This window comes from Thermobia domestica, chromosome 3 (assembly GCF_964235325.1).
Source record: "Thermobia domestica chromosome 3, izTheDome1.hap1.1, whole genome shotgun sequence".
Taxonomy (NCBI): domain Eukaryota; kingdom Metazoa; phylum Arthropoda; class Insecta; order Zygentoma; family Lepismatidae; genus Thermobia; species Thermobia domestica.
In genome coordinates, this window is record NC_137456.1 from 37,768,891 (window position 1) to 37,793,762 (window position 24,872).

General features: G+C 35.3%; 1 protein-coding gene across 1 annotated transcript in view; it reads right to left on the reverse strand.

The window, feature by feature from the left end:
- Nucleotides 1–4,345: 4,345 nt before the first annotated feature.
- LOC145680291 (WW domain-binding protein 2-like) overlaps nucleotides 4,346–24,872 on the reverse strand; it is a 44,332-nt gene continuing 23,805 nt past the window's right edge. The window contains exons 5-7 of the mRNA XM_081750651.1: nucleotides 24,361–24,504; nucleotides 17,712–17,797; nucleotides 4,346–9,751 (exon numbers count right to left, since the gene is read on the reverse strand). Coding sequence (XP_081606777.1) covers nucleotides 9,704–9,751; nucleotides 17,712–17,797; nucleotides 24,361–24,504 — 278 coding nt within the window. The 3' untranslated portion in view covers nucleotides 4,346–9,703. The remainder of the gene's footprint in view (nucleotides 9,752–17,711; nucleotides 17,798–24,360; nucleotides 24,505–24,872) is intronic.

Here is a 24,872-nt window from a genome sequence, read left to right on the forward strand (position 1 = left end):
CCTCCAAACATCAATTCTCTTTTTGGTTTGATCAAGTATAACTTTCTCGATCTCATCTCATCTGTATGCGAGTTTTAAATCTAACTGTCGATTTGCATGTGCTAAGCAGTCGTGTTGTGAAGAAAAAAAATTACTAATGGCTACAACAGCAGAAACAAATTAATAGGAGACAGCATGGGCGCCCGAAGGGAGGGCAGGGTGGGGCCCGGGTCCCCCTATGACTCCCGAAAATGTATTAAATTTCTTAAGATTTTCTTAATACAAATAAAAAAATACCAAACGTAATATAGTAACCAGGGAGATGAACACCCCTTATAAAATTTTCTTCGGGCGCCCATGGGAAACAGTTATACAGTAGGGTTTATTTTCAATCTGACTTTTTGCATAATGAATCTACTCTTCATAGGCAAGTGATGTGATGAAAGAATGCCGACTGCTATGAGAATCCATGACGTCACGCGAAAAGCGACAGCAGAGCCAACTCCTTGCGATGAAATCGAATGTTGTTGATTGATTCGTTCGCAGTGCACACTATCAAAATGGATTTGCACAGTGCACATAGTAAGATGAGTATCTGTGGTCTGGTTCTTCGCAAATAGAATCTGTACTACATCGATCCGCGTACTAAACATTATCACCCAACAGCACTAAAAAGGACAGCATCAGTACAGTAATATTCAATGTTACCAACTCACAAAGCTTACGTAATACAGTACAGAATCTTTCCTTTTTTTTTTTTTTTTTTTTTTTTTTGTATGTCTTCATTTTCAGAGAAAGAATAAGGAATGCATTATTTTCTAAGTTGCTTCCAAGAAAAACAACGGATTTGGGCATATGACGATGCTGGAAACAGTGAGTAAGCTTTAAAACTATCAGTTTAGAGATAACGAAGCAAAGTATAACGCTGCTGTTATTTTCACTTGCATATTCCACCGCAACTGTACTGATGATAACCCATACTTTGCAGTAAAAATTATTTAATATAAGAATAATTTCAAATTATCGAGTGTATTCACGGTATTTTTAATATCCATCTATATAGGTCTATACAAATTAAAAACAGTATTATGGCTGATTGAATTTAAAAAAATACCAGGGTGAATCAAATGAAAACCGCAAGTATTTTCCCCCATTATTTTATTGATTCTACATAGCTCCCTCCCACTTCGATGCATTTACCCCATTGGATAGGAAGTGCTTAATAAAAATTCTTTTGGTTGACGCTGTAGCCTCATACACCGCCGATTGAACGTCATCAGTCTTGAACTTCTGCCCTCTAAGGTGCTCCTTTAATGGAACAGATTTGGAAATTTGACCAAATCTAGCGAATATAATGGGAGTCACTTCAAGTGAAGGTCATTAATGGTTTTCATGGCTGCACGAGCACAATGAGAATGGGCACTATCATGTTGAAACAAAACACCTGCAGTCGGCAATCCTCTTCGCTGTGTATTGCTGGATTCAAATGGTTCTTGAGGGGGTCAGTGTAGGTGGAACTAGTCACTGTGGTACGTATGGGCATATAGTTTCAGAATAGGGCCATTCTGATCCAAGAATAGTCAACATGACTTTCCCTGCAGAGGGCCGCGATGGCTCAGTAGTAGAGCGTCACATCTGGTGCCTGGGTCGCTGGTTCGATCCCAGCTCGCGCCAAGTGAAGTTTGTGGTGGACGAACATCGTGCGCGTGTTTCCTCGGGGTTTCCTCCCACTTTCTTTATTCTACCATTTCATTTATTTCTCATCATCTCCTTTAGCTTAGCCGGTACACTCGTGGGACGTAAAACTCAACGATTACTTCTTCCTTGCAGAGGAGTGCCTGCGAAAAATCTGTGGTTTCGGTGATGAATGTCGCCATTCTTTGCTTGCAAGTTCTCCCTCCAGTTGAAAATGATGCACCCATCTTTCATCCCCAGTAACAATGTGAGCTAGAAAATTCCCACCTTCTCTGCCTCAGCTGCTCTTGACATGTGTCAACCCGACGATCTTTCAGTTCCTGCGTCAGATGTCGAGAAACCCACCTGGCGGACATTTTTCTGTAGCGGAAATCGTCATGAATTATGTGTTGTATTGAACCGAAGCTCATATTCAGCAAGGAAGCCATTTCAGCCAAGGTGACACGCCGGTTTACCTGAATAAGTCGATCTCCTGCGGCTATGGCCTCCTCTCTCAACTCGATGAGCTTCACCCGGACAGGGAGCATCAGACAAAGAAGTCGTACATTCTGTGAATTTCTTGCACTACTTGTAGTCTTGCCGCTGTAACAGACAGGTGCCTCCATACTTCGTTTTCATTCTCCGATGAAAATTAACCGGTTTCACATCTTCACTCTATAAAAATCTACTAACTCCACGATGTTCCTCCTTTGTGCAACTAGGTAGTGGTACTGCCGTATCGAATCAGCTGCAACCCCATCTATCGGTACTGGTTCGAACTACCAGCTCACAAAGTCGTCAAGGGCTGTGTGCGCAAATTTCCAAACGCCTAAAAGAACAGCTTTTTAATAGCACTTTTGCGGTTTTCATTCGATTCTTCCCCGTAGATCGAGCGAAACGTACACCAAAGTCTAAGAATTTCACAATGCCTTATGCTCATGCTTGACTCGATAGAAATCAACACAGAAGGTGAAAAATGAAGTTTATAGCCTGCTGCTGAAAAAACAAATCCTGTATATTTGTTGCTTCTGCCACCAAATTCTGGTTCAACAGATTAAATAAATGGGATAATTGGTCACCCTATGGTATTAAAATTAAAATAAATTAGCATTCCACTTCAAGAGAAGTGTGCCTCATATAATCCTCAAAATAAAGTATTTCCGATATTTATTCTCTTTTTACCAGGTGTATAATAATTTCGACTAATTTCCATGAAATGGGAAAAATCTATGGTTTTAGATGTGCAGCGAAGAAGGAGTAACAATGTTTACTAATAAAAGAAGCGCGAGAAACAATTTAAACTAGTTTCAATTTTCGGAAATTCATTTACAGAAAACTTGAGTGGGGGAAGTAGTGATCCATACTAAGTAATTTAGAACGTTAAGACAATGTAACCACCACAGTTTTTTAACCATGAAGTTGTTACTTGGTAAGAATGAGATACATTCACTAATACTGTTCATATGCTACCTCAGTATCCTTCAGTCCTCACCGCTTGTCTAGTGCGTGTACCTTTGGTGCACATGGTCCTGGGTTCGAGCCCCGGTAAAGCACAAAAATTTCACAATCATACACTTTAGCCTAACCACATGTCTCTTTTAGCCTAAAGGGAATAACCCTGAGTCGCTCAGGTTTAATTCATTTTTCAGTATCCCTCACTACTACACAGCAAAAAATGAAGTGCTGACAACACACAATGACTACCACTTTAGCGTGTTACTTGTGTGTTAGTTCAACACCATGGATATCGCCTTCCGAGCACATCAGAAATAACTCCTCAGCTAAGAGCATTTGTATTGGATTTTATTGTTTGGTATGGGCAAAGCCTTACGCAGTATATTTGGCATTTATACAAAGTAATGAATAACGTTATGTTTTCTGTAATCGGTAAAAATAATAGTTTTGTAAACCTGTAGATTTGGTGTGCAACAGTTACACGAGAAGCAGTTGTGCCATCTGTTGTTCCTATGTGCTAGTACATAAGAATAACCGAGAAGGAAAACAGATAGTAGCACTGCTATTCATGTAATTGTTGTCACACATTTCACAGGTTTACAAAACTATTACTGTGACCGATTACAGAAAACATAAAACGCTATTTGTTACTTGGTAGAAATGTCAAATGTACTGCGGAAAGGTTTATTTATACCAAACAAATATCAATGCAAATTCTTACAGGCAGTATCGAGTTATTTCTAATATGCTCGGAAGGCGATATCCGTGGTACTGAATTAACACATACGCAACACACGAAAGAGGTAGTCATCTTGTGTTGCTTTAACACTTCATTTTTTGCTGTGTGGGGAGCACATGTACTCCACAAGAAATATGTGAACTCCTCAAAAATCTTTTAGAAACATGTGGTCAATTTATAGACAAAGCATGCCTACGGTGGCGTGGTTCTATAATCCAGCTCACTGAAGACTAAATGAAGGGCCGGCCTATATTGTGAAAGTTTATCTTGAATGGTGGTCTGTGCATTCACCAGCTACACTGGATCCGTCCAACTCCCGATCATGACTCCGAGCCCATACTAATAGTAAGCCCCGTCCTTCATAACCTAAATGTTGCATAAGCACACAAAACACTTCAACACTTACCACAAAATCAAATGAAATAAGGTTTGCTTGTAACAGTTTTAAAAAAATGGGTCATTGTTACTCATGTATCTTATAAAGTTAAGAGAAAAATGTAATTTAGAATTTAACATTTATTTACAAACAAGGAATAATTCAACATGAAATTCTGTCAGAATAGTGTTAAAATTTAAAAGGAGGAAATGAACAAATAAATGACAATCTACAAATTTACTTTACACAGGAAAAAAAGATCTTACATGTGCAATTCGCGGAGAATATATCAAATATAAATAAAATTCTTATATTATTCCACTGGCAATAAAAGTATGCACCTAGAAGATACAATGTATAGGAGCGTTCAACCCGAATTTTGGCGCATCAGAACTTTTGAACTATAAGTATGAATGGAATGAAACTGCTACCGAGCGAATATGTGTGTGTGTGTGTGTGTGTGTGTAGACATATCTGAGATATAAACCATGAAAAGGAGAGTTCGACAATCCTCCTTACGAATGCCAGAAACAGGCTTTTTTTTTTTTTTTTTTTTTTTTAACGAATCATGAAAAATCGACACATCGGCACCAAGTGCAGACACCCCATGGCCATGATAAACGTGCCATAAAAACCACATGTTTTCCGGCATTAAGGCGTGATATGGTAACACTGACAATACCAGACGTTACCAACACACGTAACTGGCCAACAATTATCTTACGGATGTACTGTTACAAACAAACAAGAATATGAAAATCACAAAGGAAATCACTGCCAGGGTATGTAATTATTACTTTTTCTCAATGATTTGCATGGTTTTGATTGCTTGTAACAGTATATCAGTAAGATAATTGTTGGCAGCCACGTGTGTTGACAGCATCTGGTACCGTCAGTGTTACCATACTACACCTTAACGCCGGGAAACGTGTGCTTTTTAGGGCACGTCATTATTACGGCCTTAGGGTAGCTGCATTTAATGCCAGTGTGTCGTTCTTGTTTCAGAACAATACATTCCCACTCAGCCTCTCAGTAACATTCCCATTTTCTCACAAACAATGCTGCATCTGTCTACACTTCGTGATTGTTCGTTTCATAGAAGAAAATTCACAACTTTTTATCTGATTCTGGCATTTGTGAGGATTAATATAGAACACTTCTCCCCATGGTTTATATTGCAAAAAACATGTACAGACAAGCCTTCCCTGGGCAGTGGTTTCATTTCGTTTGCCCTGATGGTTCAAAAGTTCTGATGCTCCGAAGTTCAGGTTGTGCGACTTTCTGGACGTCCTATATAATCTATTTACACACAAAGTTGGAATGTGTTTAAATAAAGAGCACATACCAATCAGTAATTTTAACGTTAAATTAACAGCATTAAAACTTACATTTCCCTGTTTTCTATATACAAAATATTCTATATAAAACAACTGATATTCACAATAATAACGAATCAACTGATGTAGACATTATATCAAGCTCTAAAATCAACACGACAAAGAAAGTACAGTTATGTATACGATGAAATAGTCTGAAATGACACAAGTTATCTGGAAGCAGTTTTTAATATAATTTACATTAAAAACAAGAATGACTACAGTTAATCAGCATAAAACTGTTTTCATTTGTTTATATAATGAAAAATTATCTTAAAAAATGAATACAGTAACTGTTTTTCAAAATGGCCTAACGAAGAAGGCGAAACTTATAATTATCACATTTTCCTCTTGACATGTAAGGGTAAAGAATATGGCGATTGATAATAATAGTCTAACACTCATCCGAAGCAGTTTTGCTATTACCAGTATCTAGACCTGAATAGTGATTTTAGAGCACAAGTGAATAATATGTTTATTTACTTCACGTCTTGATACTGATAATACGAAGACTACTCTTGTTATAAAGCAAGGACATCTAAGTAAAACTCTTTATCAAACCATAACCATTATTTCTACTAGGAAGATTACTTTGAAAATATGTAGTTTACAACTGCTTGAAATCATTTCAAAATATCTAAGAAAACATACGTTAAAGAAAAAAAAAAAAAATTGTTAAGACCTTCAAGTTTTCATAGCTTATAATTTCAATACCTAAACAATCTTCTAGTATCCTAAACGATATTTTAGAATGTACGCTACCTTGGAGTGGTGAATCGAGTTGAAAAACCACGTGTTAGGCCGGATTTAGGGATCAGCCCATAACATTCTTTGAGGGGAAAAATAATTTTCTATTAAAGTGACACAAATTTTGATTCTACCATAATGATTCTTTTAAAAACGCTATCAGCTAAGAGGATCTTAGAATGACTAATATTTTAAATAAATAATTGTCATAGAGTGTTGAGTTCCCGAAAACTTTTGCAGTTCCTTCACGAAGTAGCTAAGTTTTAATATTTGTGATGAAGATATCAAAGAACAAACTTGTAATTTTTCAACTATTCACTATACGAAGGTGACGTTGACGTTCCTTCTGAAGATGATATCAGAGGATTGTTTACGTATCGAAATCGTAGACTTCTAAAAACAGAAATAAGCAAAGGTATGTAAGACTCAATTTAATTTTTATTAAAATTTTAATTTCTATCTGATCTATATAGTGCAAGCACAGTTTGAAATTACTGTATGAAAAGACAACAACGTAAAATGTTAATAATAATGATGCAATTAGAGACTACGAAACTTTAAATAGATGGAACTTTTGATGAATTGAAAAATCAATTTGAATCAAAGATATTCGGATATGTCTGCTTTTTAAACCCTGGTACCTTAAATACTCAGTATCGAATCCTTATATTTGGTATTCTTTCAACTATACAGATAACACCCGAAGGTGTGAAAAGGACTCACACAAGAGAAATCTGACTAAATGTACCTACAAAGAAGACTCACGACACAGTGTCTTCACTTCTGAAATCATATTCTTAGAAAATGTGACACAAAGTTAAAAATAAGACCATAAATATATTTGAAAAGTATGAAGTTATGTATTTGGTAACTCTTAATACCACTATAATATACTGCAACAGTAACAAATAGCTATTATATCAGCAAACCACAAACTAATATATGTAACTTAATAGTCCCGTATTTTAAGAGGCCTAATCATTGTGAAATTAAAATACTGTTAATTTTACAGTAATTATGTGATACCTTCAAATAGATAAAAAGATAATCGAAGTGTGAAACAAGAGCGCGCTACACAATATTATTTTGCATGATGTACCGTTATCAGTCACATACTAGCTTCTCGTTTGTAGCCATTTAGAAACGCGAACATAAATGCCGATTTTCTAAATGGCTAGAAATCGAAATCAGATAAATGAGTAACAGTATCTTGTAAAGTAATATTGTCTAGGGAGTCTTGTTTCACATTTCGATTATCTTATCTATTTGAAAATATCACATTAATTATTGTAAAATGAGCGGTATTTTAATTTCGCCGTGATGGAGCCTCTTAAACTAGAAAACTGATAGGTACTACTATTCACTATAGTGAACAAAACAAAAAACATGGTATTTTGAAATCACTTTAAAACATGAGACATTAAATGGACAAAAAGAAACTCTCACTCTGAACTTATATTTTCATCTACATGTAAATTACGTTAAGTTACCGTAAGTATTCAAGTATTTCTGTTCACGGAAAGTACATAAAGAATATTTCAAAGTTACACTAGAATATTTAGAATAAAACAGCATACATGCGCGACTGAGAATGACAGACAGTACATACTGTTTCTGAATTATCTTACACGCTACTACCCTTACATGCTAAATATTGTCTAAACGATAAATATAAGGCATTCGTAGTTGACATACCGTACAAATTTCCTTGATATCCCAAAGAGTTGTCACATTTGCGCAATAAGTAACTCAAGATAAATACAGTATACATGTACTCTTCACACATGAACAAATAGTATTGACAGACTGCTGATTTATTATCAAGTGTCGGTAACGCTTAAAATATGTAAATGTGTATGTATAATCTCCAAATTGCGTATGGCAATGTTTAAATAATTTCGGTCTACACAAAAATATTTATTGGCTAATCCGTTATCTTTCTCCGATTGCGGAGGAAGAAAATAATTTGCTCTGATAATCCACATGTTTCGTACAATTTTATATGCTGGTAGATGTGAGAAGTTCAATCTCTTCACTTGAACAGAGGACTTAACACTTTATTCGTTACCTTCTAGCAACAAAACCAGATAAATAGCAAGTATCTGTACTTTTATTTTCTTTAGTATTTCAACGCAAAATAATCATAATGTGACTATACATTATTTAGTTAATCTCTAAAGCAGTAGTTCTCAAAGTGGGGTCCGCGACGCCTAAAAACTAAAATGTGTTGTAATAAAATGGAACTCGTAGCTCTTACGCAAGAAGTATTTTTTCAGTTACTAGAGAGAAAACAATTAGAAATTATACCTACGTTTGTAAATTTAAATGTTTACCTACGTTTATTAAATTTCTGCCCTGAAGCCGAGATTGAAAGACATTGCCCTGAAAAGTCCTTGATTTTCAGTCTTGAAAGTTACTGTATTTTCAATTGAAATTTCGTTCACTAGGAAACAATTATGCAACTTTAGAATAAATTACTTATTGCATTATTTTTCTTGTCAATGGTAATTCTAATTAGTGCATTTTTTTAAGTACCATGTGAAATTTCAGGTAACATTGCACGGGGATCCGCAGATCACTTTCCGAATGAACAGGGGGTCCACGTCATCGGAAAGTTTGAGAACCACTGCTCTAAAGTATTAACAGTTTTCTTTAAAAGCAGCGAAATATGGAATCTTAAAGAGACAAATAGTGTATTTGTAGAATCAGCATGGGAATTCATGTTGCTGACATTTTTGGATCTATGAGAGGGTGAAAAAACAAACCTCATTTAAAGCTATTTACAATATAGTTGTTGAATAAAATATTAATTAAAAAATTCAGCATATTGTAACAAAATTTTAACTTTTCTTATTTAAGTATACATATAAATATACACACGCACATATATATTGTACATATAATTCTCTGCATTTAACTTTACAGTAGTTGCAAAAATATTAATATTTGGACAAACAGATCACTTGTGATAGATTTACAATTAATACTCGTGACAACTCTTATTTTTGAAGCATTAAAAAAATCTATATTTAATATTACTTCCTTCCCTAAGTATTTTTACTAGTCTTATCACTTCATATTAACATTCTATATGTTCTTTTTTCTCCCCTTTTTTTCGTTTTTATATATTACATAAAGAACAGATTTATAGAATGCGATTTGAAACTAAATATATATATATATATTTTGATTTACATGCACACACACTTTTTTCTCTTAATTTCTAGTTTTTTTTTTCTTATTTATAGATAAGAATATACATTTTGCATTTCATATGCACAATAACAAATATATGTGTATAATACGAGACAATGGTAAATGTTTATTTTCTTTATTCAAATTCCAATTCACTTTCATTTACTGGTCCTTTTTGTTCATAGCATCATGATACGTTGGAGGTGATTCCTGGAACGAAATAACATAGTTTCTCTTAACATTCCTTACAAACTTTAGGCCGTTCCCAATATTTCTGCTTTCTCTACGTTATTACTTATTAACTTGTTTTAATAATTTTTAATTATCTTCAGTAAAACCTATTTAAGGCGATCATTCAAAGGTTTGAAGTGATATCAGTCGTCTAACGGGAGTTCAATGATTTAGCAAAGATTTTTAAATCTCAGATAATCTATATATATAAAAGAGAACGTACAATTTTTTGTCCGCTCATCACGCTAATACGGCTGAACCAATTTCTTTCATTTTTGGGGGGTTATTAGGATTTGGACCCTAGATGGTTTTTATCATATCACTTTAATTTTTAATTACCAGTGTCTTGAGATAATTGACCATTCAGGTGTCCATAACGTACAAATCCTTTGTTATTAGTTCATCATAGGCAGTGGCGTATTTAGGGGGGGGGCTTCCGGGCTTAAGCCCCCCCCGAAATCTTACTTACTATAGTAAAGTATATGAAATATCTTGCAGAATTTTCAGATTTTCAGGCAAAGCCCTCCCCGAAAGTTAGCAAAGCCCCCCCCGAAAGAAAATCGTAAATACGCCACTGATCATAGGTAAAAATAAACGTATTTATATGCAACCCGCATGACCGTGTCACTCGGCGGGTTAACATAAATGACAGGCGATATACAGCGGAAAATAGCTTGAATCTTCTGTTTAAAATTTTTTAATTGATTTGCTTATTTTTACAGACACTTTTACAATATGCCAGCACCGGGATGACCGCAGCGAAGCGGGGCGGGTTAACATAAATGACAGGCGATATAATGTTAAGATTTACTGCAATCTTCTATGGTTTTTATCATATCACTTGAAAGCGAAAAAGTAAAAATTATCTAAGTAACAAAGTTTATTGCGTTCCGGGGTGACCGCAGCGAAGCGGGGTGAACGCTGCTAGTAATCAAATAAGCAATGATGCAACTGAAATATCAGATCTATCCACTTACACCAACTTCTCTACTGTACTATCAGTTGTACTCTTACATTAAAACATGTCAGTTCCGTTTCAGTCAAACTACAACAGACTTTCAAACTATGGAAATTCAATACTAAAATTGGAAATACTTTCTGGTTGAAATAGAGAGATATTATCAAACATACAGGGTGAAGCAAAAAGATGTTACTATTAAATGGATGCTCTTTTTGATTTTGTTTTCCATATTAAACCATGGTGTGCCGATATTCCATTGAGGAACGAAGAAAAATAGCTGCCTGGATGGAGATCTTTCAGTCCCCAAGCATCGTACAAGAAAAAAAAAAAAAAAATCATGATCTGGATCAGACAGCATGCACCTTCGCGCCTGACAATTGCTAGGATCTACGAGAAGTTTGTAAGGACAGGGTCCGTTCAAGATGATTGCAAGAAAAACAATGGTAGAAAGAGATCTGTCCGAACTGAAGAGAATATCATCCTCGTCCAGGGAGCGATGGTAGCCAGCCCAACCAAGTCCTCGCGCAGACTTTCTCCAGAAACTAATATCTCTCAAGGGTCAGAGGTTAGAATTTTACCGTGATTCAAGAATGAAGCCATACCACTTACAGATTGTGCAGCATCTCACACACGCGGACAAAGCACGTGTGAATGCTACACAAATCTTGGAAATAGTGCGCATGGAGCCGGACATTCTATTCATGTTTTCTGACGAAGCAACATTCCACATTAGCGGTCGTATGAACAAACTCAACTGTATTATCTGGGCGACCGAGCACACGTAGAAAGTTCGCGGGCTACACAATCAACATTGGACAGACTTCTTAAGTGCATTAAGCGGGATGGGTGTCAAATTGAAACCCTGTAACCAAATCCTTGCCTTGTAATTTCACGCGAGAAAACCCATATTTATTATTATTATTATTTGGTCTCACCTTTAGTAACCTATTCCTTGTACACTGAATTCATATGGAAAAACATTACTCGCTATCTCTTACTATGTTTGTTCTAAGATTAATACTGAAACCAGAGGTGGTAGCTGCTGCCTACCACTTCCGGTTCCAACAGAGGACTCAAGTGAGAGCTGAAACAATTTTGTGTTACTGAATCCATAAACTTGTCGCTATCTATTCCCATTTTTTTTCGTTATGGCCATCAGTGTTGAAACCAGAAGTTGTTAATTTTTACCACTTCTTGTTTGAATAGAGGGTTAATGGAGGGAATAGAGTCGATTGTAGAAAGACTGAATTGGTTTCTAAGAAAAAACCGCTTATCGATCTCTCTCAAGTCGGAAGCAGTAATAAATTTCTACCACTTTCAATTTAATGAGAAAGATGGTAGATTAAGATTATATCCTTTCTGGAGACGCTGAATCGATCCCCTTGTCAATATCTCTGTTTTTGCTCTGATTACAGACTCTACTGTACAATTATCGATTCATAAAGAACAACAACAAGAATTTTGGAAGACACCTAAAGACAATTATTTCTAAGCTTTTAACATGTCCTCAAACTTACTGAATAATTCACAAACTTTGTCATAACCACAACAATACGAAAATGAAGAAATAGCATTCCATAAGAAAGGTGTTACTGCAGTGGCTTTACTAAGAAGACTGTCTAAAATCAGTTTTGAGAAATACTAAAAGTGCTTTTTCTCCTCTCCGCTGATGCACTTAATTTTGCCACAAAGGCGCTTCTCGTCAAACGCAGAATTGGCTATTGTCTTGAGATTTCGCTTAGAAATACTGCACCAGAAACTTCACACTTACATGAACGCATACCTCTTCCGCAAACTCAGAGGGACGCCAATTTTTTTTTTTTTTTTTTTTTTTTTTTTTTTTTTTTTATGATTTCGAAACGTAATTATTCTTCCCGTCAGCTCAGGTTATCAACATTACTTGGTTACTGATTGTTAAATTTAATTTAGAAACACCTCGCCTCCCCCCCCCCTCCACAAAATATTTGTAGTAAAAAAGTTGTTTTAAGAACGGTATAAGTTATATTTACTTACACGACCCAGTGTTTACCTATCGAGAGGAGAGGAGAGAAGATTGGCATTACGACAGTTTAAATACACTGATTTTGTAGAACTAATTTTGTGGAGAAAATACTATATATTTTCTTCACTTACCCGTTTGCTCCTCTCTCTTGTTCGGTATTATGAAATGGTATGCACATCGTTTATTCGTCGAAGTTTAGCACTTCTTTTAAACGTCGAGATTAAATCATACGTAAACCTACAGCTTAAGGTGGGATCATAACCACCGTAATGCGTTCAATGCTCTCCCAGCGGGAATAGAATCCGGGACCACGAGCGCGCGCTAGCCACTAGACCAGCGGGAATATAATATAGTTGTTGTGTGAAAGCCTTCAAGCCGCTGTATACTGTACGTTAAAAATCGTGTTTAATTAACAGCTTTAATTGTTTACATTGTCCACCAAGTTATTTGCGGATACACAAAAATTAATGCTCAAATCTAAACATTGGGTGATATCAATAAAACGGAGAAGTTACTCATTACGCCCAATTTTGAAGTAGTTACTCGCATTGGTATCAATAAAAAGAGAACTGAGCACTAGTCGTCTCGGCTGACCTCGGAGAAGCCCCGCCCTTTTGAAGTAACCACACCTCTATTCTCGAGCCGAGTAACAACTACGCGTTTGATATCAATAAAAATCAAAGACTCTTCTGTGATGCTAGTAACTTCTCCAAATTTGTGGAGCAGCTGACTCCGTGCGAAATATGGCAGAGTATATGATTGTTTTACTACGTAGAAAAACTTATAAACTGCATAGAAATGTTGGAAATGGAGATTACAAAAAGCATTATAAATTTATGAAAGAAAATGTAGTGATTAGCACAACATTTTTAAAGGAGAATCAACCGAAATTCGGGGTGATGGACTACGTAATGATGAAAAGATGCGGATTTTCTTCAAGGGCGCCGATCCTGTGGGAGCCCGGGCTCCCCAAAGCTCATGTGGGTCCCCTATTGTATTTATGAATATACAATATTTGGCATAATTAGAGTGCAATTTGTCTTAAAATCCTGATATATATACCTTCTGCATCTGAATGCCCTCCCTCCCAAATTTACAGAGAAATCGGTGCCCTTGGTTTTCTTGCGTTACGTGAGTGATCCGAGATTCCAGGTCGGAATGTCAGGGGATTCTGGTGTGGCTCAAAGTACTGTCTATGACTACCTGAAAATGGATTGTTTCCGGAAGTGTGCGTAATATACAAACAGCAAAGGCAGAGTGGCAAGAACAATATACATTTCCGGGTGCTATCGGAGCACTTGACTATACACAAGTGGCATTAAAGAAACCTAGTATTTTGGAGAGTAATACGTTAATAGGAAGAGCTATTTCGTGGCTAAGCGGTTAGCGTACATGCCTTTGGCATAGGAGACCCGCGTTCGATTCCCGGCAGGAGCTCATGTGGTTTGGATTCCACGTTAATCAGTGGGTTCTGTCTCATATAGGCACGCTACTGAAAAGGACGTTAAACTAATAATCAACTCAACTCAACGTTGATAGAAAGGGTGTATACATGAGAATGTATTTTGTTTATGTTAAGGCGAAAGGGGACACGTATGGTGTGGAAAACGCAATCAGATGGACGTGATTTATGACGTGGGTGGCTGGACTTTTTTAAAAAGAAAGTGTCTGATTTCGTTCTTAAAGCCAAACAATCTACAAAGACCTTGGACAACACGTGATATGCGCTTGTCGTGTTAATCTTGATATTGCTGGATTCCAATCAACATCCATCAGCTCAAATAGGTTCATTCCCATGGTTTCAGTATTACTTTCTTCTATCCCGTTTTTTTTTTTTTTTTTTTTTTTAAGTTTTTTCTTCTTTTTTATTTTTGTTTTATTCTCCCTCGAATATTAAAGATTCTCTTTTGAATTTGCGTCTCAGTCGTAGATGTATTTGATATTTCGTTGCATTTCACTGTAATTACCTTCAAAGTTTCGGCTTTTCTTCGTTTACTTCCTGGTAGCTGTGACTTTGAAAGTACCATTGGAAACTCTTTTACAATATCCACAAATGCACTTTGATTGAAGCTATCGTTGCTACTTGCCCGTTTCATGGCTTTTAAGATACTACGCCATAGGTTAAAAACAACGAAATGACTGCACGATGAATGGGAGAAATGAGTAATCACTTCTTTTATTGATACGACTCAGTGCTACGTGCAGAGGAAGCGCGAGTAAACGTTCATAAATCTGGAGCAGACTAGACCTGAGTAGTGGCTTGGTTTATTGATACGAAATTGAGGGAGGAGATTACTCCAGGTGTAGTTACTCCGATTCTCGAGCAGGACTTCTCAGGAGTAGTTACCTATTTTTATTGATATCACCCATTGTTACTGCTCTTGTCATCATAATAAAGAGCAAGCCATATTTATGATCAGCATCATCACTATACATTTTTCAAATAATTAAATTCAAATAATACGGTTTAAGCTGCAATTAAACCACCACAATAGTTTTAACCCATTCAGATCTGGCGGTCACAATTGTGTATATTAATTTTCTATTGCATTATTTCTACTTAAAGCATTGTTGTGGGCATTCAGGCCGATTGTTTAATTTGTGTAGCTTTGCTTCACTGTTATACAAGAAGCTGCTGCGTTCTAGTGAGTAGTATGTAATAAAAGTATTGTAAATAGTCTGCGGTGTTGCAGTTTTATCAACAGGTACTACCTCGTCGATTTTATTACAATAATTAGAAGTTTCTCGTTTCTGAACTATCTTTTTGAAGTGCTTGCGTGTGTTTGTGAATATCTGTTATCTTTTGTGGTAAAATTACAAATATGACAAGCAATTCGTTATAACTTTATTTGTTGTTGAAATATAATGTACACAATTGTGCCCAAGAGGATCGTAATGAACAGATGCGTTATCAATGAAAGCTTATTGAGTATGTGTTTTTGGGTGATAATATTAGTAAGAATTGGTTTGTTTTAGCTTCGATCGGACTTATATCAACGACATGAGACCAAAATTTTCTTATAAATTATATGGTACATTGAGTTAGTGTGTACACGAATTAGAAACATGGATAAACCATCTGGTAGCAGCCCATCTCTCTCCACGGAGAAAATTTTAGATATGTTGGAGAAAGGTGACATTTCGATTTATCTGAAGATGAAACCGAGGAAGATTCACCGCTTTTTTATTTTAAAAAAAATATCAGTGTGACCGATAGCCTTCTAAATATTTAATGTACACAAATGCTATATAAAAACTAAAAATTTATATGACAGTGGAGTCCAGATGTACACATTTGTGCACATAAAATATCTGGAGAACTATGGGTAACAAAAACAAAATTTCAAGCAAAATGGCATCAGAAGAACCCAATGCGTTTAAAAACCACAACAAATAATTTTTTTCAAGCTTAAAAAAAATTCAGGTCTGAAGGGGTTAAATTTCCAAATTTGTTGCACGCTAGTGACATCTATTAGTTTGACTGTTTACTATTATTAATTAGCGTTATGTTATTACAAATAAGATGTACAGTATAATCCTCGACATGGAAACGTCATCCAGTTAGCTACAAATATCATCATCAGTATAATATTTTACGAGAGAGCAAAAATAGATAACATTAGTAAGAGCATCAATTTACGATGATCTATAAATAATTTCCATTATATAGGATGTTGATGAATACAGTGTCAAATTTAGATGATTCTTTATATTAAATGAAAGAAACTTCTTTATATTAAATGAAAGAAACAAGTTCTAAATTAACATGAGTCGGAAACACCTCTTTTCGGAGTTACACAAACCACCGAAAAAGTGAAAACATCACTTTCAAAAAATTCCGTGACTTGAAAATAATATATATAACTTTTCACACCCGGTTCAAGGAATTACACAAAACTACGAAACGCTCTGTCTAAATATCAATGTTTCACAATTCCCTGATATTAGCGTAAGGAATCGTATAAAGTTTGAGATATACGGGTATACTTTTAAAGTACTGACTACTCGTTGTGTGGGTAACAGAGAACTGTGAAAATGCTAAGATAGAGCGCATACTAGTTCCCGTGTAGTTCTTTAAACCGCTTGTTATAAGGCTCCATCATATACACGACGGAGTTTTAAAACGCGATATATTGTATTTTTAGTGGTTTAGTACTCTGAAAGGTGTTTTCTGACCCATGCATATTAGAGCTTTTTTTTTTTTTTTTTTTTTTTTTTTTTTAATTTCACTTCATATAAGGAATCATCTAAATTCATGGCACGGTGTTCATTAACGCGTGCTGTGTTCATTATATCTCGCGTGTATTTAATTTTTATTATTACTATTATTTTTAATTTTTTGAGAAAGTAAACGACAGATACGTTACTGCAGCTGTACCGATAGAAGTTTCATAGGCATATTAAAGCTGAACTTTATTATATTTATAGCTCAAAACTCCATACAGAAATAGAACAATGTAATAAATTAAAAACTTTAATCCACTCAACACCTTCACTCAAAATATTTAAGCCGCATACAGCACGCAGTTGACGATGAACGTCTGCAGCAAACAGATTTTTTGCCCAAAGAAATCTTATCACTCAGCGTACCTCACATTTGGCGGGATTTTTTTTTAATTAATGACAGCACATATTATGTGACATTATAACCAGCACACGAGCGGCAGTGTGATCCTCTCGCTAACGCAGCTAGAAGCTTACTGAACCTCAGAACAAATAACGGTAGCGCTCCGCCCACTATTAGTGTATATACACACACATAAAAATATAAAATTAAGGTAAGACTTACATAGCTGCTAGGTTGGAGCCAACTCAATACAAAAGTATTTTCTACAGACTAACATGCAAGGTAAGAGGCGTGAAAAGAACATTACTTAGAAAGTAAATGCTCATTGAGTTGATATTTATTTATTTATTTGTCTGTTCTAATCTACCTTGTATTTAATATTATCTTACTAATAAGAGTAGTAACTTACGTAATAAGCTGGTGGTGGTACGTATGCACACTGTGGCTTATTGGGATCGTAGTAAGCACTTTGTGCGGCCTCTGCTGCTTTCAAATCTAAAAAAAATAATTAAAAAATATTAATACATTTGTTAAAATAAAGTTAAATAATCACAAATACGAATTTTTGTTTATAGTTTTCTTAAATAAATACTAGTTTTATATATGAATTACATACATAAGAATGGCATTTGATTACTGACAATTCCCATAGGCAAATCAATGTCAACTTCGTATTCTGCAGGAATTTTATGATTTGCATCGAAACTGTTTGAAAATTTTTAATACCCTGGATGCAAGTATGATCTTCATTTGAGTTGAAATGAAGATGTTAAAAATTAGCAAAAAACTAATATAAGAAAATACTCGTACACAGTGACATGACTGCCTTAATCCCACAAACACCATTTCAAGTATCCCACAAACACCATTTCACGTATCTTAACACTGTTTAACAAAATGCAAGTAATCTAAGGATTACATGCAAAAAGATTGGTTTGATTGACCAACTCTCAACCTCTGCCCTACTTTTTCTGAATGTGCATGTGGGATGAACCGATTATTATATCGAAAATATTTCAAAAGCTAGCTAAGTTTCATTATCAAATTTTACTTCTATTCTTTACATCAGAGACATCGAAACTTAATGCAATATACACTGTCTCAAAGTACGATGCATGTATTGCTACTTTAAATTTTTTATACGAGGGCAAGTCAAGAAAGACTTGGACTGATTTTTTTCCCGGCAGTTCTGTTAACGCTGGAGCTTCATAGTTTGGCATACAAGTAGGGTGGGTCTTGCTGTGCATATATATAAAATGTTGTTAAGGAATCATTGCATGTTTGGTAACCACGACGTTTTATTGCAGGTGATGTTCTGCGCCGCCTCTAGAAGTCGCCTGTAGAAGAAATGGAGTCATTACGAGATGAACAATTTGCAGCTATACGGTTCTGCTATCGCCTGGGGAAAAGTGCAACAGAAACTCTAGGAATGTTGAGAGCAGCCTACAAAGATGACGCTCTGCCACGAAGTACCGTGTTCTGGTGGTTCAAAGAGTTTAAAGAGGGCCGAATGACAATCACGAAAGCTGGTGGACCAGGTGTATCAGCGTCAGCTGTTACTGAGGTGAACATTAACACGGCAGCAGTCATTGTTAGAGAAGATCGCCGCATCAGTATCGACGATCTGGCAGCCGCACTCGCATATCTCATGGCAGTGCCTTCAAAATGAGCCGAGTGTATGCGCGATGGATTCCGCGACTCCTGACACCAGAGCAGAAGGCCGTTCGAGTGGAGACTTGCAGGGAGCTGTTGCAAAGGTTTGAGGATGGTGGAGACGCCTACCGCACCGTGCGACTTTTTTCTATTCCCTGCCCTAAAATCCAGACTGCGTGGACGCCGCTTCTCCGATAATTCCGAGGTTCTGAAGGCATCGGAGGCGGTTTTGAAGGACCTATCAAAGAATGGCCTGCGACACGTGTTTGAGGACTGGAAGACTCGAATGAAAAAGTGCATTCAAATGGGCGGGGACTACTTTGAAAAGGATCATGTGCCTGTTGCTGAGTAATAATAAATTGCCTAGAAAAAAAATCAGTCCAAGTCTTTCTTGACTAGCCCTCGTATAATACATAAATTTCTATTTATATATTATATAAGCCTTTGCAATAACACCATTAGCAACATGATGAAAGTAGATTGGCTGGAGTATCCTCTTACAGCATCAAGGCTATATCATAAGACTTACTGTTTACAGAGGATTCTGAAAGCAACACTCGGGCTTATGCAAATATTTTCTCCGAAAATAATAATAAATAAATAAAAATTCAGTTTTACGTCCCACGATTATGCCGGCTAGGGATAAAGGAGACGATGAGAAATGAATGAAATGGTGGAATGAAGAAAGTGGGAGGAAACTGGAGAACTCCGAGAAAACCCACGCACACGGTGTTTGACCACCACAAAGTTCACTTGGTGCAAGCCAGGATCGAACCAGGAAGGACCCCATGCACCAGAGGTGAACGCTCTATCACTGAGCCACCGCGGCCCCATTTCCGAAAATCGAATCTGGACCCACGTGCTTTAGATTTTCGGCCATGAACGGGTACATTATAAAATTGGAGTGTACGTTTTAATCAGGGTTATTAGACTGCACGAATCCTTCGGAAATTCCTAATGCAACAAAGAGAAATATAAATTAATAGCTAACAGTTAACTAAAAGTAATGGATTATATTATATATATATCTGCAGTTCCATTATTTCGAACATCTGTTATTAAATCATAATTCGCTGGTTTCCCTATTCAAGTCATCAACTTTTCGAAGTTGCTGTATTCCTGATAAATATGTAACTTCTACTTGTTGAGCCCTCATTGCACGAATAAACTAAACACGCAGCTGACATTGGTGGTGAGCAGTTTAAAACTCAATCCTAAGGTTAAAATAATTATTTCCAGTATTCTCTTGCCTCTTACTTGTCCCATCCTCTTTTATGAAATAGTAAGAATTTTGAAATCAGGGTTGTTTGATTTAAATCACATTTTTTTTTAAATCAGTGATTTAAATCAAATTTATGTTTCTTTAAACTGAAACAAAATGCAGTACTTTTGAGCATTCTGAAACTCTAATCCAATTTAAATCTAAAATTCGTATCTTAATCCGTACTGTAACGGCAGTGATGCCAGTTCATAGGATAATCAGAAGGAATGTTCTTAATAGATTACTTGGTTTATGTGTAGTGATCAAAGTTAGTTTATGATTCAAGTAAGATACATACTGATCTATTAAGATCAGATTTTCGTACTTCTTGGAATGGCATATTATTGATCATTAAATAATGTGACGAATTACATGTATAATCACTAATCGTGTTTGTTCCCTTATTAGTAGATAGCTGTCAGACGATACTATATAAGGAATCTAAAATTAACATTTACCCAACCTCGTAATTACTGTTCCGTTTATTAGTTCGTAGCTCATATATTTTAAGATCAAATAGGATGCAAGTTTAAACTTTTTTTTTTTCTTTTAAAGATTAAAATTCCTGAGCCAAGAATTTTGACACTAGAATTCATCGTCAATGACAATTAAAAATTTAGAATTCAATATTCACAATTTTCAGTTCAGAATTTTACATACCATGTTTGCTAATACCTACGTGTATATATCACATACTTTTCTTTTTACCATAACTGCAAAATTATTAATAAGAACACTGAAAAATATATTTTTAAGAAATGGTATTTTTGATTACAAATTACAAGCTGTTCGTTTATAGCAGTGTCTACGTCCTGTGCCAAACTACTTTCTAGTAACTACTAAACTATCTTACATAGTGTTGTATTATGTTGGTCGTACTCAGCGTAGTTAACTTGAAATTATTTATGTACGTATAAAAAAAATACATACAAACACACACACACACACACATACATAGATACACACACACACACACACACACACACACATATATATATATATATATATATATATATATATATATATATATATATATATATATATATAGTAACAAAATAAAATTAAATATTTGCCTATACAATACATCTAGTGATTATTCCTCTTCCATAGGTAAATGTAAGTGCGTACAAGAAATATGAACACTTGGCATTACATAAAACGACAATGATTAACATTATATTAAAAAAGATACTGATTTATTACGATATAGTAAAAATAGAAGAGTGTAAAAATTACTCATTTTATATACTAAAATATAAAATAGGCTATATACACACTCTGCAGTGCAATGCAAATTTTTCTAAACGAACATATTTAAATTCTTTTCTGATTAAGTTGTTTAAAAAACTTAAGAGGCTTTATCAGTGCCTAAACGATTTCGTATTTTAGATTGTACAAAATCAAAGAAAAAATTCTTTCACTGTGTCTATCGATAACGAAATTAGAAAACTGTCACGAAAGTCAAGAAATTTAGCTGTTGGGTCACAATTTTTTGCACCTGTACAAATGTAAGTACAAGCTGAAAAGTTTTGTTGTATAAAACGTCAAAATTTACCCCAAAAATGCCTATGGTCGGCCTTAGACGCTACCAAATCACAAGCAAAGCACGCTTCTATCGCTTGAATGAAAATTCGGCCTAATTCGCTCTTGAGAATGTTACGAAATTTTATGGTTTGGTAAAGAAAAGGCCACGAAATTTCATTTTGAAATTTTAGTGGACACCCTGTTTCAACTCCTACAGATGAAACAGAAGCTGTAAACACCTGCATAATTGGCTTCATACTTCCATGTCAAGCATAATTGCTTTTGATTTCCACCATTCAATGGCTGTTACACATTGTAGAACTTAGTCTGTGAAAATCATGCTAGAGAGAGGAGGAGACTTCGCTTGAAATTTAATTACCATGGGCAGTAGAGAAGTACTACCATAAGCTTCTGCAAATTTCAAAGCTAAATCGTTCCCTTCGGCAGTTAATTTAAATTTTCGCTGTTTCGGATCGAGAAAGTAGGTCAAGAAATAGGGAGGCGTTAATGCTTCCGTATACCTGTTTTCATATTTATTTTCTATTTCCTCGTCTTGCAATGCGTCTTTTAACTCTTCATGAAGACATTTCCATATTCCTACAGCGTCGGATATTGTTGCTTCATTTCTTTGAATTCTGTCCAATGCAACAGAGATCGGCTTGAGGGTTTGGTCCACGTGTCCTACATTTATTTTAATATTTACATTTTTCGCTTTGTGTTGTATCGTTTTGTGCATTTTTGATCGAATCTTCACATACATTAAACAAAACTGGCCAATTTTTAATGCCATTCTCGTGCCATTCCAAAATCTTCCACTAGTTGTTCTGCTTTGTACACTTCTAAATGTTTCTTCAGCTGGATAACAAGATTTTGCATTTCTGAGCCACAACCTTGCATTTCGCATGAAATCCTTTCTCGTTTGCAGTTAGAATTCAGATTTAAAAAAATTAAAAAATATATAAAAACTATACGTTGTCTTTCTTTCGTTCAATTATTCAGATTTGAACTCCCGAGATCAAGGTGACCACCTACCGTTACAAGTTAAAAGAACAGTGATGTACTGCTCCTGACTAATTGTCACGTATGAGAAACACCTTTCTGAAAACACACCCTAAATATCGGGAAACCTCCGTAACTCATCAAAAACAAAATAACAAAAATGAACATTTAAATTTTACTGTTTTGTTTTTTTAAATCAAGTACTAGTGATTTAAATTTAAAAAATTGATTTAAATAAAAAAATCAACAAAAATTATTTAAAAAAAAAAATTCGTGATTTTTTCAACCCTGTTTGAAATCCAAGTAGACGCGAGTAATGGAATATTTTTCCAACTACTTAGGTACTAGATGTTGATATTATGTCACTACAATAATAAAGTAAGGGAAAATATTGACAAACTACTGTCTGCTATTCCCTAAACCACTGAATGTCTCAGGGAAATATTTTGACATCATTGCTCAAAAAACTGACAAGCTGTAAACGTACCAGCATTTTTACACAGTCCTGTGTTCTGTCTTCTCAATGAGAACACCACTTGTGTTCAGGTGAAGAATACGCACAAACAATTCTTTTCATTCTTTGTTTCATAATTCAGGAACAGTTTAATATTGTTTGTCTGTCTGTCTTGATCACCTACCCTAGTTATATTCCCTAGTCTCTTCCATACCGCTCACTTATAAACAGGTTCCAAATTCACTATATATGAATAAGATTTTTAAGATGAAGTTCAGAACTTACTTGCTAAGGACTACTATAAAATACGTATCTAATTCTAAGAATAAGCAGTAAACTTGTATCAAAAATGATTATTTATTCTTATATTATTTTGGTCCTCTCTGGGACCTTCGTAAGTAATTTTCTTTCTGCTGCCTTTCCCCCCACCCCTGTTATAAATCATCCTTGAAGAGGACTTCCTTCAAATATTAGAACGCGGATTTTCCTTTTTATTTTTTTTCCTTCCTTGTAGGTCCTCTCAAATTTTCAATTATAAACACCTGTTCTTGAAAATTTAATTTTCAATGCCCCTCATAGATTACACAAAAGTAGTAGAAAAATACATTTCTGCAAATAGTTTTCTATGAACAGGTATTAAGTGAAGCTGTGTGAGAATCTACAAGGAATACTAAAGGAATAGAGGGTTTTCGGAGTCTTGTGTTTTAATATTTCGAAAAAGTTCTTTGAGGCTTATTTTTATTGTTTTGAGAAGAAAGCTGTTTAGGGCTGAAATTATGTAAGAAGTAATATCAGTGCTTATTTTTAGAATTCCAGCTCTATGTTCATTCTTTAATTCTACAAGCTCTTTCAAATTAGTTTAAGTTTCTATTACGTTAATACGAACTAATCCAGTCTTCCTACTAGAAAAAAAATATTACACTTTTAGTTTCATAACAATACATTCTTACACCAAGATATTAGTAGGTGAAATTAGTCAGCATTAACACACAAGCTTGTAGTGTATCAATGTATTCTAAGGACGATCACTGAGTCAAGTTTGAGATTTTGTTTCAAATTATCCTTATACCTATAACTTTACCCGAAGTACTTTCCAGACTGTAGTAAATGTGCAGTGATTACGATCTGTTAGGTCATAATAAAATGAAACAGGCTACAAGCTATTACCTGCTGCTGTCGGAGCACTTGCAGTATTTGGTGGAGGTGCCTGAGCGAAACCCATCGCTCCAACAGGTGGTGCTGTTGCATAACCATTATAGCCTGTAATGCCTGGGTATGGAGGTGGCATATCTGTCATATACACTGATCCAGCTGCAAAGTACAAAATATTTGATCAATTACCAACATCTTTAAAGGCAGATATTCTTAATCTTATCCCTAGAGCTAGAAGCGGTCGCTTCTTAATTCAACTATTATAATTTTAGAAGTCCATACTTGACATGTTGAAGGATCTATTCTCACTCAATCCCTGTCTTGCTTGTCGAAATACAAATGTTTTGATTGCATTCACTCGTCACAAGCTGTTCACTTACTGGTTTGTAAAAACTATTTATTTTTACTTAAAAATGTTTATATATTATTTTGCAGTACGCACTGGCATTCACACTTTAAATAGTGATTTTTTTCTATTAATTCATTCACTTAAAATATTACCGAACTTAACATATTACCGTTATTTA